Below are 17,508 nucleotides of genomic sequence, written 5' to 3' on the forward strand. Positions count from 1 at the left end.
ATTTCTGTAGATATTAGAGCCATAGATAACTTAGCCCAATATTCTGCTTGAGCCACATTTAAATATTTTATTATGATCTTCTATTTGCACCAATTGTAATGGTTGATCTTGATTATGTAAATTTATTTTGTGATTTAGGATATTATACTCCATTAATTCGTCTGGCTGTTGTGAATCTGTTCTGTTTAGGCAGATGTAGTAGATTGGTGGGCCAGCACATGCATCTTAGAAGGTCATCAAGGACATGGAGCAATAGTTTTCTGACTGTCACAGTTTACCAACAAAGCTATGCAAAGCAGAGGGTCTGCACATGGAAATTAGCCCAAGGCTATAATCTGGCATATTTACATTTGTTAAAATGTTCATTAATATGTATTGCCCCTCTTTCTAAAAAATAAATAAATAAAAAATATATATAACCAGAATTCCATTTTCTTATGTGTGGAATAAAAAGGTTTTTTTCCCTGTTTTTGTTTCTGAATGGCATGCAAGCTGCCTCCTAGAAAACACAAGTGAGACACTTTACGTCTATACAGAAGGTCCAAAGGTTGCTGCTACAGTAGGTGTCCATTGAACACACAGTGTTTTCAAGGTGAAAACTACTTAAATAAAATAGTTTGGTGTGTTTTTTATGGGAAATAAACTAAGAAAATGCACCACTATATGGGGACTATAGCTAACGGCTGGTCAGCTTAGCTTAGCACAGTTGAGTCTTACTCTATGGCAGAGTTACCACTAAAGGGTTTGAAAAAATAATGATATTTAAAAATTTAGGTTTCGTGTCCTTTTAAGTACCTCAGAGGACAAAGTGCTATGGTGTATTTGAGAGTTAAATAGTCCAGTTAAGTCAAACTTCAAGTCCCACAAAACAATAGTATCCCAGATATATTGTATATTTAGTCAATAGCCATATCCATGGTAACCATCCATATGCAGTAGAGATTCACCAGTTGTACGTTTTTGATTGAAATTTCTGATTTATTTATTTTTTTACATGCTTATACTGACTTTTTGCCAATTGCAATTTTTTTCTAAGAATGACAAATGAGAGCATATACAAACAAAAAAAAAACGACTTTTCTTCAGTGTAAAATATTATTCACATAATAAAATAAATTATTAAACTTTACATTTTCCCCAAAACTACAGAAAGAAACAGAATCTTCTCTCCTTTAAACAATTTCCAAAACAATTCTCTGCTACTGAAAAAAGGTATAAATAATTAAGTCAACGTGAGTTGTTGTACACGAATATTCACCTGATATATTGTTACCTCAAACAAAAGCAGGTGCAACAAGTTTGTATAACAAAACAAATTGCACTTACATATTTTTCCAATTTGTTTAAATTCACCAGACACCAACCCTTTTTTCTTTTTTTTCATCCATCATTTTCCTCATAACTTCTTTGATCATTTTGCTAATACCGAGGCTGCTGACTTGCAGCTGCCTCGGTGCTCTTTCCCTTTGTTAGCTATGTCCATGTTAATCTGGGTGAGGGTGATTTAAGTGTCTGATTAGGTTGTTTGATATAAAAACTTTTTCACAGTTATCCCCCATGGTTTACTTTGGGGAACTTTGTGTCGCCACTCATGCATCTCTAATGTCTACCATTATAAAACAAGAGTCCCAAAAAGTGAGGACACTTACAAATAGAAAGGTCTGAACAGCTGTGATCGAGCTCAACATTAAACCTGGTGTCATTGTCCAAAAACCTACAGACCAACTGCACAGCCTATTGCTAACCTTTTGATTCCCAACCTCTAAATACTGTTATTTTTTGATGCTTATATTGTACCCTTGATTATTCCACCTGAGATAACTGCTAGACAATCACAATACTGGAGTATTCAGAGTATTGATGAATCAATTGGAGAGTTTACGCTTGTGTTTGTCATCAAAAGCATTTGAACCTGGAAATTGCAATTACATCAGGCTTACCGAACAAACTGGCACAATATAATACAAACAAGTTTATTAATCCCACTAGGGGCAATTAGCTTCAAGCAGCTTGTTATACACAAAACACATTAACATACAAACAAGCAAATGAAGCTTAATGTGATAAACCTCTCAGGAATAAAATAAGCCAGTTTTTAAAAGGTCAAACTATTCCTTTAAATGTAATGAAATTATCATCTACCACCCAACTGTCTACATTTCCTCCCTGTTTCCTTCTTAGAGTGAAGGATGGGGTCATCAGTTCCTCTGCTGGCCTCGCTCCTTGCGCTCACCACCAGTGCGTTGAGTCTCAACCCAGATGACCCCAATGTCTGCAGCCACTGGGAGAGGTAAGCACATTCCCTTGTATTTAATCGTCTGAAAACGCTGATTCGTATGAGTGACGTTGTCACTTCTGAAACTTTTTCAGTATATCTTCTCTTAACCAAAGTTCTGATCTATTGTCAAAGTCCATACAGCAGTATTGATCTCACAGCGGCTCAAGTTGCCAAGCTCGGAGAGATGGGAGGTGCTGCTGCTTCAAATGAAATACACAGGCAGATTGATCAGTGTACTCTCATCCCAATCAATCGCGAATGCCACAGAGCCTGAATAATTATTAGCTTTGCTGGGCAGTGTCACTTATGAGAAATAAGCAGGAATAATTTCTGTCTGTGGCGCAAAGGGGAGGAAAGAAAGCTGTGAAGATATATTATCTGGATTATTGCCTGACCAAGGTGAGGGTACTTTGTGGTTCCACCTTGTTGGCATCGAAATGGATTCCCTAAGTGGGCAGTATGGTTATGGCTTTTAGGTCCTCCAATATCCGCAGACCATATATCATAAATATCAACTATTTTTTAGCGTTTTCATACCCTTTATTTTAAAGTCAAAGCTTCACTATGCAGGAAAACGACACTGTGTTGAAAATGGGATCAGTGACTTTCTGATTCTTAATAACTAGCATTTTATTGCTATAGCTGGTAAAACCTGACCCAGTTTAATAGGGTTAGGGTAGGGTTAGGTCTAAGTGATTTAAAAAATGATTTTTTTGTGATGATTCACAAAAAAGAAAAATAAACAAAGTTTGGCTGCTCAAATATTTAAAATGTTTGACTTCCCTCTAATATTTTTTAAATAATGCCACCTTTCATCATTTTTTTCTAAAATTGTTATTTAAGTCAAACCATGTAAAAAATTCAAAGGGTAAATTTCTCCTAGGTAGAGCTTATTACAACACTCAGACATTTAATAGATGACAAGAAGCCGAGACTAATGGCTGCTTTTCTTTGTGCCTGTGGCAGGGACTGAAAGCCAAAATTATTGGAGACTATAGGACCGGCATTTCAAGATTTTAACAGGCGCTTGTTTACATTTAAGATCTTAAACAGAAACCATGCTGAAAATTCTAGGAGTCAAATAAATGTAAAAAGTAAAGAGCACAGCATCCGAATCTAAAATTTAGAGGAGAATACATTTTAAATCTCTACCACAATTTAAAGGGGTAGAAATAATAAGCCAGAGTACAAGAAAGTATGGTACAGTCCTTTTTTCTGCAACTGGTGTCCTTAAACATTTGTCTTTCAGCTATGCGGTGACTGTCCAGGAATCCTATGCTCACCCATTCGACCAGATCTATTACACTAGATGCACAGACATCCTCAACTGGTTTAAATGCACAAAGCACAGGTGAGTTTGTAGGTCTCAGAATTTGTTTCCTTATTATATTTTACTTGTTTTTTTGTTTTTGTTATAAGTAGCACGACCTTTACTGTACCCCCAGAGGATGCCAGTGACTGTAATTGTGTTGTTTTGAAGACGTTATGTTTTAATTGCTTCATCAAGGTTGATAGCTCCATCAACTAAATGAATAAACAGAGACCTCCTACAAGCGGATTTTTATTTGGGGGTAAAATTCCACTTAAGAATGATTTTTCTGTGCGTACTTTGATAAAATGACAAATAACAACAAAACATTAAGTTACTGTTTCGAGTTTGTTTGTTTCCTGTCCTTCAGAAAGGATCACTCTTTACCTCACGTAGCTGTCCCTGTGTGTCTGCTTTTTCAGGATCAGCTATAAGACAGCTTACCGGCGGGGAGTGAGGACCATGTATAGGCGCCGCTCGCAGTGTTGCCCTGGTTACTTTGAAAGCGGAGACTTGTGTGTTCGTGAGTGCACCTTTTTTTAATTCCTAAGTCTTTGCTCATGACATTTCAGGTTGTATCTGCAGGAGATTTTAAGAAAATAAAATATTAGGATTGATTTTTAGTCTGAGTGGCTTGCAAGTAAAGACGCAACTTCCATACAGGCCGCTGCTGCCCAAGTCTCCTGTCTGATCCCTCAATAGCAGTCCACTCTTGCCTTCTTTGCTAGCGTGCCACCATGTATAATATGCGGATTAAGTCAATTTAAAATGACTGAGCATGATTTAATAAGGTCACTCACTGTTTTACAACATGGTCTGCTCCCTGCTTTGCTCTTTCTGTTAGAGTAGCTTAATTGAAGTTGTATAACAATGAGAAAAATTAACGAGCCGAGAGCATACTGGTTACAGACCAAGGATGTATAGCACCCACCATAAAACCACAACAGACTTCAATAACTTAAAAGAGCAAGGGCCTTGAAAATTAGGTTGTAACAGTGCGCTTAAAACAGTCATTCACTGTCAATTCAATAGCTTCAATGTATAATTTCACTCGCACGCATTCAACTGAACACTTTTGCAAGCTGTTCACAGTATTTGTTACGCTGACCTCACTGAATATTTCATTTGCCTTAAAAAAGAATTTAAATTAAAATTGGTCTTCAATAATAGTTTTCATCATCTTTTGCAACATAAGCTAGCTTCTGATATAGTAACCCCACCGTGTGCTCTTTGACCACAGCTGAGCTTGTCCTTGTCTAAGCTTTCCTAGCCTCGGGGTAACAGCTCCCCAGGAAGTCAGCCAACAAAGAGTGAGACCCCGTGTGATTATATGGGAGTCTGGAGAAGTGAGGAGCAGACTGATCAATAATGTATTCATTAACCATTTAACTGACAACAGAGACATTTGTTCATTAATAGTCTTTTCAGGGTGTTAACAAGGTGAATCTGCTAACTGCGATGCCGCCTCTTGAATTTGGCTCGTCTTTATCAATAAGCGTGCTTTATTTTTTGTATAATACAGTATCAGGCCATTGCGGCCTGTGTCAGGTGAATAGAGGAGATTGAGTTGATAGGGGCCAAGAGGGCAGTTTTTGCTTTTTGCTGGCTTTGCAGACTGCTCTCTTTTAATCCTAGCACTCTCACTACTAGGATTAAGAGATTTGTACTCCCCAAGCTGTTTTGCATGCAGTGACAAAAGGGAGCATTATAGAGGAAATCGAACCAAAATTAACTCAAGTCATCTATTTCGAGACATTTTATTGTTTACTGAATGTAAAATATCCCTCCCTTGTGTATTGTTAGTTTAGTGTAGCTTTTCCCCATGAAGTCTGTTTCATTAAGAGTCAGAAAAGCTTCAAGAGGGTTTGCCTTTTAATCCTGCCTCCTTTCTTTTTTTTTGTCATATGGCACCACATCAGCACTCACATTAGCTCCAGTGAGAGGCAGTTAATGAATTTGGGGATGTGGAGCAAGCATTACAGAAACACACAAAATGCTAATGCTTCCGACACTCTTGAAAGATGCCTTTTCTTTGTTTGTTGTTGTGTTTCGTTTTGTCTGTAAGAAGTGATTTTTATTTTTTTAACATTTTGTCAAGGCGCTCTGTGATACGCTGAACTTTGATCTGCTTTTTTCTAATTAGTGCTTGAAGTTTCCAATGAGAGGTGTTTATTATTTCTGTGACCTTTGATCTGTCGTAAGTCATTAGCTTAATATGTAACTAGTCTATGTAGAGGATGTGAGGAACTCATTTCCCACCTAATAAGCATGATTATTACAGTTGTGCAAAGGAAGCAAGATGAGCTCACTAATGACAACAGCTCGTAATATCTTCTGAGGCTGACAGGCTCTGCGGGGCTCTGAGTCTCTCTTTTCGCAAAACATTTAGGCCAGATGACTCCTGCGTGACTCTTGCCTGTCCATTTTAAAAAAGACCTTCGCTGCAGAATTAGTCGGGTTTTGATAAGTTTCACATTTGAGCTTTCACCATCAGTAAGATGATGAGATTTGGCTCCAGAAAGGGATCGTGTGCCTGTGATTTCTTTTTCATTTTTGGCTTTGTTGCATTTTTTTAATGTTTCAAAGACAGTTTTAAAATAAATCGTCTCTGTGCTAGACAGAGGCCCGGAAAAGAAGTTATGCAGGAAGTTGTTTGATAGGTTCTGCTGGCATCTGTCTTAGAATGATTCAACCATCAGCTGCATCACCTCGTTTCAAGCGTTTTCCACTACAAAGCACTACGACTACAAGAATCATAAACACTGGCAAAAAAATGGCACTGGTAGACCCTTTTTTTCCTTTTGGTTACTGCAGGAAAGCTTTCCACAACAGGAAGGGACAGTAAAGATTTATAATATCCAACATTTTAAAAGATTGCGGTTTTCCTGGGTAAAAATATTAAATTTATTAACACTGCATGACAATCACCAATTAGCTCCATTGTTCCCCGTCCTGATAACACCTCTGCATAATGAGTTAGATTAGCCTTTTATCTAGATGAAAGACTCAATTTTCCAACAGATTCCTTAGACATGAGTTAGGCAGAGTGATTCATGAATTTCAATTAAAATGAAAGACCTACCTCCTACTTTATTATGCCATCCCTTCAGTACACCGGTTCAGATCTCAGGAGAAGGGTGCGCTTTATCCTTTCTCCCATATTCAAAACTTCATTTCCATATTTCTTTTTTTTTCTAAAGGATGTGACACATTTGCATTTCCCTGTTCTCGCTGATCAGAATTTGCTGATTGAAACTAAACGAAATCAACTCATCGTGGTGACATTGAATTCGTCTCCTCTTCTCTTTGAATACTCTGCATACTGTGGGGCCCATTGATTACAGGTAGTCGATCTCACTACCTTCGTCAGCACAAATGTTGAAGCTCTTCCCCCTTTTCTTTTTGCTGGCTTACTGTAATTAGACAGTTCTCTGCCAGAGTGATGTTCAGAAAATCTGCCCTGAATTATCTTTCAATCTCTGGTTTACCATTTTTGCCGTGGGAGCATTTCTGCGATTAGCGCCAGCTTGTTGCTGTCTGGCGTTCACTCCTATTTCTCCTTTCCTGCTGCATCTTTTGAGTTGGTGGTGGAGCTTAATCGAAGCCTGACTGAGTGATAATCTATAGCGGCACTGTTCAGGCCTGCAGCCAGCTCCTCCTGACCTCTGTGCCTGCAGCATGGGTGCCATAGTGTTGAACACAGGACTTATATTGTTAAGAAAAAAAACTGCTAGATGCTATCCCCTGTCCCTTTTTCACTTTTGACCACATCACAAAAAAATAAGGAACAAAGGAAGCAGAACTTGGAGTGTTGGATGAGCTCTGATCAGTTAAGGGCATGGACTGTCTGCTCTGTCGCCCTTGGATTGCGTATTATCCCTCCACAGGCCATGTTAGAGGACTGCTGATTCCCATCAGGCGGAGTTTCTCTCTCGTCGTGTTTCCTTCCTCAGATAAGAGCCTGTCTGTCTTAACCCTGTTGGCCAGATGACCTTGGCTGCCATATAGTTATTAATGCTAAGTACCTATTTTTGTCATCCTTTTCCTTCTTACTTTGAAACACTGTGGAAAAAATAAATCCACATGGGTCACTTTATTTTCCAGCTCAAAGAAAAAAAAAATCCAACTCTTGTGAACACACTTGCAAGAATACTAATGCCAGCCCAATCAATTGGGCGCTGTGTTGTTCAATATGAATGATCAAGAAAACTGCATACTTAGTAAACACTGCAGTGCCTGGACCTGCTACATTAAAGCATCACTATATGACAAAGCACTGGCTGATCAAATTAGGGAGGATTTACAGCTTGTTCCGTCATGCCTCGACCTGCCGATAGCGAGTCATTGTGGAAAGTAAAGCTACATGATAAACCAAGTGTTGACCAAGGACTTTGGCTGCTAACGAATTGTTTAGCCTATTGTCAAGTAGCTGAGATGGATGTTAAATATGAGCGCCAGAGCTAAGATTCAGTCCTTTGATGGTATTCAGGAGATATTGAGTGTTCAGTTTTATGGGCCATTTTCTTTCAGCTGTTATCTTGGTGCTTTTAATTATGCTGTTTATTAGTGCTTTAATGACGGTTTACACTCTGTGTGTGTGTGTGTGTGTGTGTGTGTGTGTGTGTGTGTGTGTGTTCCAATGCAATTATAAACTGTACTGATGAGGAAATGTCTTTGTCTATTTTAGCTCTGTGCACAGAGGAGTGTGTCCACGGTCGCTGCGTGTCTCCCGATACATGCCAGTGCGAGCCCGGATGGGGAGGACTGGACTGCTCCAGTGGTGAGGGCACTTTTCTTTTAATTTTCCAGTTAACCATTTAGACCCATTTATTTCTAAATGGCTTCACAGCCAGTTAGTCCATAAGACTTTGCTCTCAGTGTGTTTTGCCACAATGCCCATCTACCTCAAAGCTGCTCAGCTTTGTATCCTCTCTTCTTAGCAAGCACAGCCAATGGAACAGGTAAGTTACAATGAATTCATTTTCATTTGCTGGAAGTGGAAGTGATTTGCCTGATGAATATAGTGGATGGATGGATGGTTGCATTCCCCCCCCCTCCCCCCGTGTCTACCAAACTCTCTGTTATGGTCTTAATCATGATTAGACTGATGCCCGTGGCTTGTTCAGTGCGATGATGAATCAGTGCCAAGCTGAAACAAGCCATTGTATTGGTCTTCTATTTACTGGGGTTTCCTCAGCACCCAGAGCTGGATGGGAGGGTGGAGTTAGACATATTCATCCTGCAATCAACTAAATGCTGGAGTGTCACTGAGGCCAGGCAGGAGGGAAGAGTCTATTTTCTCCTTTGTGAAACGTATGCCAGCAGAGAAATGTAGATACAGAAGGCCTTTTATACTTAGGGCAAATATAGCAATAGCCATGGCAACATATCACCATTTCCTGCATCAACATTTCTGACCTCTAATTCTTAACTTCAACTCTCCACTCCCAGTTGCATTTAACCGTTGCATATTTAGGAATGAGTTATGGCAGATAAAATCAAATCAGTAGTGCTATTGTATAGATCTATGAGTTTTCATTAGCAGGAGAGCCATTCGCTGATTAGCAACTGTGTGTAAATCAGCTGCCTGCGCAGCAGCAGTGGCCTATCGGAGGTGGATTCATGGGCATAAATGACAAGCCTGAGCTGTTTGCTGCTGCTGCTGCTCACTCCTACAGACTGGTGAGGGTCCAACAGGGAGGATGTGTGAGGTTCAGGGCCCTCGGGGACTCTTGTCCCACTCTTAGTTGGTTAGGAGTGCAGCCGTGTGTGCGTTTGAGCCTGCAGGCGCTTGGCTAATCCACCTTGTTAAAACAGACTTGATGATTGAGACAGAGGCATTATTCATAACTTTAGATTTCCATACCAGGCATGATTCCAGGTTTTTTCATTTACGAGCTTTCATCTGTCGAAATAAGGAATGTGTGCCAATTTTTAAATTAAATCTGCCCTCTTTTTCCTTCGTGTAAATGGTGCAGCATGGTTTTTTTTTTGTCTTTCACTGTAAATTCTGCATTCGCTCAGCACAGACAGATGAGGCGGTTAGGTAAAAGTCTTTATGCAAATGGATGCAGGCTTCATATTATGGCACAAGTGGGCTGAAATACACACATTAACACCAAATCAGCTCCAACACAATCAATGTCATGCTTTATTTGCTGTTTATTTTACCACTATTATGTTTGACTTGAGGTGTTTGTGTTCACATAAAAGCCAATTCCATAGCTGGTGAGAAGGCAAAATGAGCTCATCATATGACAAAGGATTTGTGAATGTGATTAAAATAAAAAAAAGAAAAAGTGTGCCGTCCAGGCTTGGAGATGAAGAGCTGCCGTGGGATGCTGTGCGGTCTAAAGCTGAAGTGACAGCCTTTCAGCCAATGATCTGGAGCTGGATCAAAGGCTTGGACTTTGTTTCTGGAGCAGCACCCACCAGGAAACAGTTTTGTATATGGGTCAGGTGGTGGAAATAAAGAGTTGCACTGTTTGTTGCCAGAAAAGGGAAGGCGATAAGGTGGGAGAAAGTCAGTAAATTGTGCTGGGAGTGGTGGTGAAGGCTGAAGAGAGATCTAGCCTGGTTTCTTTTGGGTTTTTTTGGTTTGTTTTTTTGTTTTCGCCTGCTGTTGTCCACCTGCTGTAGCCAGAAAACATTTCATCCTTTTTCTCGGCCTGAAGCTATATTCCCACTGAGACCAGACCTGCCCTGTGACCTGCCTCGAGTCCCGGGGTGTCTCAGACTCATCTCAAGGACACACTGGTAGATGTGGACCACACATAAAACAGAAAAAGCAAATGAGTGATGCTTGCTTTCTGTCATGTGTGGATTTTGAGTATTTTGAGGGGAGGCTTTGTTTTCCCAGAGTGATGAATGATTAATTGCCGCTGTTGGTTAGTGTGATTGCTCTAATGCCTGCACATTGTGTTTGTGGAACGTGGTCTTGAAAATGTTCTCCTAATCACTTGTCATGAATCAGTTGTTTATTTTTTAATTTAACAGTTTAGGGCATTGAAAGAGTGCCCTGTACCTGTTAATGTTTGCTTTTGTCCGTTTTTCCCCCCAATGTTGTGCTTGTTTTGTCTGTTCTTTTGCTTTCTCTTCTTTTCATATTGAAATGCATCTATTTGTCCTCTCTGTACCACTGTGTATACTTTGTTTTGTCAGTAGGGTTTGTCTTGGAGAAATAACAATGTTCACAATAGGAATTCCACCATGTAAATAAAAAAAAATGGACAAAAAATATTAGGTTCAATAAAGCAGGGACAGCAGCAGATTTATTTATTTATTTTTGCAATGGCAATTCAGATAGATGGAGCTCTGCTCATGGGACCGAACAGTATGTCTTTAGTCATTTTAGATTTCTGATGTATGCTACTGCTGTTATTGGTTGTAGTTTGCAGCAAATATACTAGATGTTAGCGTAAAAAAAGAAGCACACAGTATGAGATAAAACGGGAAATCAAATCTTTGTAGAGTATTATCAGTTTATTGAATAAAATCTATATAAAGTTTTTTAGAGACTCTTATGAGTTTCTTGGGTTTAGCAGTAGACTCTTCGTGAAGTTGCAGAGAAATGACCTGGTCCTTTTTTTTTCTCCCCTCCTTTATTTCCGTGTATTTTTCAGCTCTTGTGATTTAATCCCTCTTGATGAGTCTGTCACACCGGGTCACTGTTTGCTACAGTAATAACAGCTTTCAAATAAAAAGAATGATCAAGATAGATGTCGTAAGGTATATTTACCCGTGACTGCCATCGCTTGTAAAATATTAGGTGCAATGAAGCACTATCATTGATGTCATGTGATTCAGTCAGATAATGATATGTTCCTGGTGCTCGGGGAGAAGAAATGTGCATATGAAGCTTTTAATGTTTCTTTCCTCAGCCTTCTTGGAGATTTCTTTCCCCTATCGTGGTGGAAAATGTACGCCCACTTGTGCAGAGATTCTAAGAATCAATGCCACCGATATAAGTATCTGGAAAGTCCAAGAAGTAGTTCAGGTTTGTTAACCGCAAAGCTTCCCTTGCATTCTAAAAAGAAATCTATCACACTTAACAGCCAAATCTAATGTGTTTGGTCAGCCGTGGCCCATGAGGTAACATATTCCTCCCTCATGTATTCAGATGGCAAAGCAGCTATTGCTGTGTGTGCTATACACATGGTTAATTGATAAATGTGGCTGATGAATGGCTTTTTTATGCTATGCTGCACCAGATCAGATGTTACAAATGCTAATTGACCACTAAAACTGTCCATTTTTATGGATTTAAATCAATGATTTGTTTTTATTTGATTTAGGAATTTGGGATTGCAATCACAGTAATGTGGCTCAAACAGAATTAAATGATTTGTGCTTTTAGCTTTGTTAGCTTGTTTTGCCCCAACAACTGTAGATGTAAAACGAAAGAGTAGCCCGACCAAGACCAACAGACCAGAAGCTGTTAAACTTCATTTTGACTTGAAAAACACTCTCACGAGGACTCCCTCTGGCACACGTCGACAGTATTTACACATTATTCTCAGAAGAGCATCTAAGCCAGATGGTTTCTCTCCAATCCCACAGCAGCAGGACATTGATATGCATTGCTGTCAAAGACCAAGGGACTGAATTACATTGAACATCGGCATAGCACACAGAGATTCACTCTCACTTGACACATCACTCCAAATGTCACCTTACTTTGCTCCCGAAACTTCTCCCTTCATTAATCTTAGAGACAGAGTGTTGAACGTTTGTTTGTGAGCATGTGTGTTTCAACAAGTCACTTTTCTTTGAGATGACGGCTGCACGTCAACAACAGCAAGCAAAAAAAGTGAATCGTGTTTTTAAAAAGACGTCCACATCGATTGAATTCCTCATTATACAAGCATGTAAAGAGGCATTTTTGGAGAACTATAAATATTCTAACTCTATCATTCTGAAGTGGGTTCCTTGCTGCTTATTTCAGTCGATGCCAACTGCCTCATTCATTTTGATAGATCAAAGCGCCCAGGCAACAGTTTTTCTCAAGGGGACAGAAGACGGACCGATCTATAGAGCCTCGTGCCGCTGTGCAAGTGTGTGCTTGCATCAGTGCAGTTGAGGCCTACTGTGCTCGCAGAGGTTTGTTTTTGTGAATGACTCCGGGTTCCCTGTGGATGGCGGAGCCATTTTGTGTACTGCCAAGTATGCAAAAGCTGTGCTTAAGGTCCCGACATGGTAGCGTGCTGGTAGTCTCTATGTATATATGTTCCACACACAGCTTTGTAGGCCTGCATATACATGTTGTAGCTTCACACTGCCACTTGGGGGCATTGTGAAATTTTTTGTGGAACAGGTAATGTGGGCGACTTCCTATTTAATTTGTGCAGTTAACAATAAAGGTCCACATGATCTTAACTTTGATATATATATCTTGTCATTCTGTTTACTATTTGGGTGCAGTTAGGAAAAATTTGTAGTGCCTTGCATTCAAAAGCAAAACTCTAACAACTTAATATATAACTATAGTCTTGGACAGTTGAAATAGTGAGCACAAATTGTTAAACTTTTTATTTCACTAATAGTCCATTACTTGCTATTTAGAACTTAAGAAGGACTTTGCATGCTAACTTTAGTAATTCGAGTTGGTTGTGTGCAATTTTAAAACCCAGTGGTGACTGTTAAACAGAAAAGATTAAACCATGTGGATGCCGCTGCTCGGGCTCTGAAAGAGATGTTTCAGGACATGCTTCAGACAGCACGCCTCTCAGATCTTTCCCTGCATGCCTCACACTGACTCGTGTGACTTATGTGTAGTGTAAATCACTGTGCAGAGACTTCAACTGACTGATATTGAGTCCATCAAATGAAATGTGGCGCACACACCACAGCTGACAGCATTCTTGGCTACAACCTGACAAGCACACACACACACACACACGTGCACACATCCAAAATGAATTAAATATTCATTACTGAAAAATGTTCTCACTGAGTACAATAATCATAATCTTTTACACACACACACACACACACACACACACACACACACACACACACACACACACACACACACACTTACATGTCTCTTATACTTTCTGTACATACAAGCCTCATTGGCCAAGCATGCAGATTGACTTTGCCAGCCTCTGAAGATTTTTTTGTACCATCCCATTAAGCAGGATTTATTATTCCCCAAGAGCTCACTGCTCCATTACTTTTGGGAGAATGCCTGACGTGTGTGTGTATGTGTGTGTGTGTAGGTGTGTGTGTGTGTGTGTGTGGTGGGGGTTAGGTATGTATCTTTGTATGTATGCGTGTGATAGATAGAATCTATTTATCTTATCTGTCTAGATCTGATGAGTGTGGAGGCCAATTGAGAACAGTGAACTCAACATTATTCAGATAATCTGAAATTTGTGACATTGCGCATCAGCAGGCTGGAAGCAGCCATCTAAAGATGGGTACACTGTGGTCATAACGGAATGGATATGGTCGGAAAAAATACAGCAACAATACTCAGGCTGGCTGTGATGTTTAAATAATACTCAGTTGGTACTAAGAGACCCAAAGCGTGCCAGGAACATATTCCCCACACCATTATAACCAGCCTGAAGTTTTAAAACAAGGCAGGATGGATCCATAATGTCATGTTGTTTACACCAAATTCTCTCCCTAACATCTGAATGAGACATTGATAAAGGACATTTACCAGATTAGGCAACTTAATTGTTTTTTTCTAGCTGACAGGAGTGGCACCCAGTTGCTGTAACCCATCTGCTTCAAGGTTTGATGTGTTGTACATCCATATGTCTGCTGCATACTGTGATTATATATATATATATATATATATATATATATATATATATATATATATATATATATATATATATATATATATATATATATATATATATATATATATATATATATATATATATACACATATATATATATATATATGAGAGGAGAGAGAGAGATGCATGTATGAATTCTTAGTATTTCACATATAAAAAGCAGGTGGATGTCATACTCATGGTGCATGGTGATGGTTAGGATGGCATAACATGAAGTTCCGAGGGTCATTATCACCCTCATGCTTGTCATTAGTCAGTAAGAGAGAAAGAGAGAGAGAGAGTTAAGGACTCCTGGAACACACCACCCAGCTCTGAGAGCCTGTATAGATGGCTTGATTTAATAAGGACATTAAAAAGCCTTATCTCCTGTCCTTAAGAGAAGGTCAGTGTGTCTAAAATAGCTGAAATGCTATGATAACAGTTTAGAGAGATAAGATATCTCCTGAATACTAATGCAGAACAAAGCAGCTTTAGGATCATGTTACAGCCTATAAGTCACCCTTATTTTTCTGGCCTAATGCGTTGTTTGTTTCAGTCATTTGAGTATTGGATACAGTTGCACATGGTGTCAAAATGCACTGTGGATCTGTGTTGTTAGGTCTCTACAGAATTGACAAAACTCCTCCCATCCATCGGTGTCATTATTTTTCTATTCTGACCAGTGGCTTCAAAAACCTGAGAAGGCCAGACTCCTCATGGTCTTAAAAAAATTTTTGTAGTCATTTGCCCCCCAGTAAGTATGTAGTAGTATCATCAGCCATGATGATTTGACTTCTAAAAGTCATGATGTCGTATTATTGTTTGAATATGCCTGTCAGCTGTTGTGAATGTAGCTCAAGTATGATTATTGTTAGTATGATTGCTTATGTTTTTGTGTTAGTAAGCTGAGAATTCTCCGTATTTACCCAATAAAGCAGCTAGAATCATGGAATGAATTTTTTTTTTTTTGCCATGATTTATTTGTGTTCATCTTTCCCATCTGTGTAGTAGAAATGTGCTTTCTGCTTTAATATCCCATGCTTCATTTTGTGACGCCTCAGACTGAGCTCTTGTGTCAGTCCCAGTACCCAGATAGTTATTCTTAGTACATATGCTAAATTTCACAAGATTTAATGGGGTTTATAAACATATATACTTCAGTGTTATTAAGTTGAAAGCACAAATAAAGGGTAAATTATCATATCCACACACATTCACATATATCTTCTGCCTTGTACCGCATATACAGATATCACATTTTATTAGCAAAGTATTAGTAATAGATGCCCCAATCACCTCTCAGGACCTTGGACTCATGATCATTATGATAAGAATAATAGCTTGAGGATCGCCACAGTCCTTTGGGTGCTGCGTTGCTGTGTCCTTGCCTTGCTTTGGGAGAGGGAACATATTAGTAGTCTTTCTCAGATGCTTTGGTGCACCTGCAATCTCCTGATGTTTAACCCTGGACTTCATTGGAGTGTTGCAGTGATTACAGGCCGTCCTGAGGGACATCGATTGTCCTGCTCCTCCTAGGCCAGCCCCACACAATGCTGACGAATGAACTCGTGGCCCTGCCAAGTCCAATTAACTGTCAGTGCCGCATCGACGAGCTCCTCCGTTTGTTGAGAGTGAAGAAAAACAAACTTTTAATCAAATTTGCCTCCGGGCCCTAGGGTATTTGGGGTTGTATTTTGCATTCCGCTGTGTTCTGCCTCGCCTGCAGCCGTGCTACCCTCTCAGAAGGTTATATTGCATGTTGTTTGTGTGAGATAGCAAATTTCCCTGGACCCTACTTTGGTACAAGCCCTATCTTTCTACTGTCTGTGATTGATGAATTAGCCAGTGGTAGCATCTTAAAATTATCCACCCGCAAACAAGGCTGACAAAAGAATAAAACTATTGTTTATATTTGGTGTGAGTTTACTGCAGCTTGTCGCAAGAATTTTTTTTTTGTGTGCGTGTGTGTGTGTGAGACAGTTCCTGAGTGCATGGCAGTGTCAGGAAAGTCTATAAGCACCTTGGACTAGTTGATCAATAAAAGCTGAGGTTACGATCTTGCAGAATTGTTTGTGCATTAACATCTCCACAAATACCCTCTGCTAATTCTACATCTCCACAAATACCCTCTGCTAATTCTACCAAGGTCGAGATAAACAACTCTACTCTTCTCTGATTAGAGTAATGCAGACATTAAAAGCCAAGAAATTCAATTAAATTGATGGCTGTTGCCACAAAGAAAAAAGGAAACAGACAAAACGCAAAGATATGCTATCACATAGCTAGGGCATACTAACTGGAACAAAGAGATGTAGCTTGGGATTTAACCACTGACAAAAGGGCATCTGGATGATAAGGATCAAAGGAAATTTTAGAGGAAATGTAATCGTTACCCCACACAAGGATGTATTCATGATGATCCAATCTGTGTTCTGCAGACGCTCATCTAAAATTAGTCGTCAGTGCCACTAAAATTGTCTTTTTGCCCTGATTGGGTGAGCACACATCACCAACCAGTACAATGTTTAGAAAAAAAAAGCACACCTACCTATAGGAGTCCATCATGTCCTGTACTGCGCACTTCATTAAGACCTTTCAATTGAGTTTAGATGGATAAAAGACAGAAAATGCTGACTTACTGGTTCAGGCACCCGCATCCTCAAAGTGATGAGTCCCTCCTGAGAAATTAGATTAGCAAAGAAACTTGACACCATGTGATTTCACACTTTAAACATTCCCTTGTATTATAATTCTGGGACTCACTTCCATTTCAGGCACAGGCATACTGTAGTATGAATGACAAATTCGCCCTCTGCCACAGAACAAAAAGAGGGTTAAGGTCCATGGATCAATATCACTGTTCCTTCTGCTGACTCTTAAAGCTTTTGGGCAGATTTTTTCCCTTCTCTTGTGTCATTTGTTTATTCCTTAAAACTTTTAATCAAAACCTGACCGATGAGCAAATCTGTCTAGTTTTAGATATTTTTAAACTATGTTTCTTCTCTTATAATAAATGTCATGCGGGTGGTTTTATGCCCCATGCTGACCCTGCTCTTCCCAGATGGCTTAATTCATTTCTTTGCTGCTTCTTTAATGTACTACAGTATTTCTCTCCTGCTCTCTCTCTC

The 17,508-nt window shown here is 39.4% G+C and overlaps 1 protein-coding gene across 7 annotated transcripts in view; it reads left to right on the top strand.

Annotated features, from left to right (window-relative positions):
* The window catches only part of megf11 (multiple EGF-like-domains 11), an 85,462-nt gene that overhangs the window by 22,243 nt on the left and 45,711 nt on the right, over positions 1-17,508 (top strand). For 5 of the 7 annotated variants that reach the window (XM_082539031.1, XM_082539036.1, XM_082539033.1 and 2 more), the window contains 5 exons: positions 2,182-2,290; positions 3,528-3,629; positions 4,010-4,110; positions 8,275-8,367; positions 8,528-8,548. In XM_082539031.1, the coding sequence (XP_082395157.1) occupies positions 2,190-2,290; positions 3,528-3,629; positions 4,010-4,110; positions 8,275-8,367; positions 8,528-8,548 (418 nt within the window). In that variant the 5' untranslated portion in view covers positions 2,182-2,189. The remainder of the gene's footprint in view (positions 1-2,181; positions 2,291-3,527; positions 3,630-4,009; positions 4,111-8,274; positions 8,368-8,527; positions 8,549-17,508) is intronic. The other 2 variants (XM_082539034.1, XM_082539037.1) reach the window with 1 other exon arrangement.

The sequence above is a fragment of the Aulonocara stuartgranti genome (genome assembly GCF_965226115.1).
Source record: "Aulonocara stuartgranti genome assembly, chromosome: 7".
NCBI classification, from domain to species: domain Eukaryota; kingdom Metazoa; phylum Chordata; class Actinopteri; order Cichliformes; family Cichlidae; genus Aulonocara; species Aulonocara stuartgranti.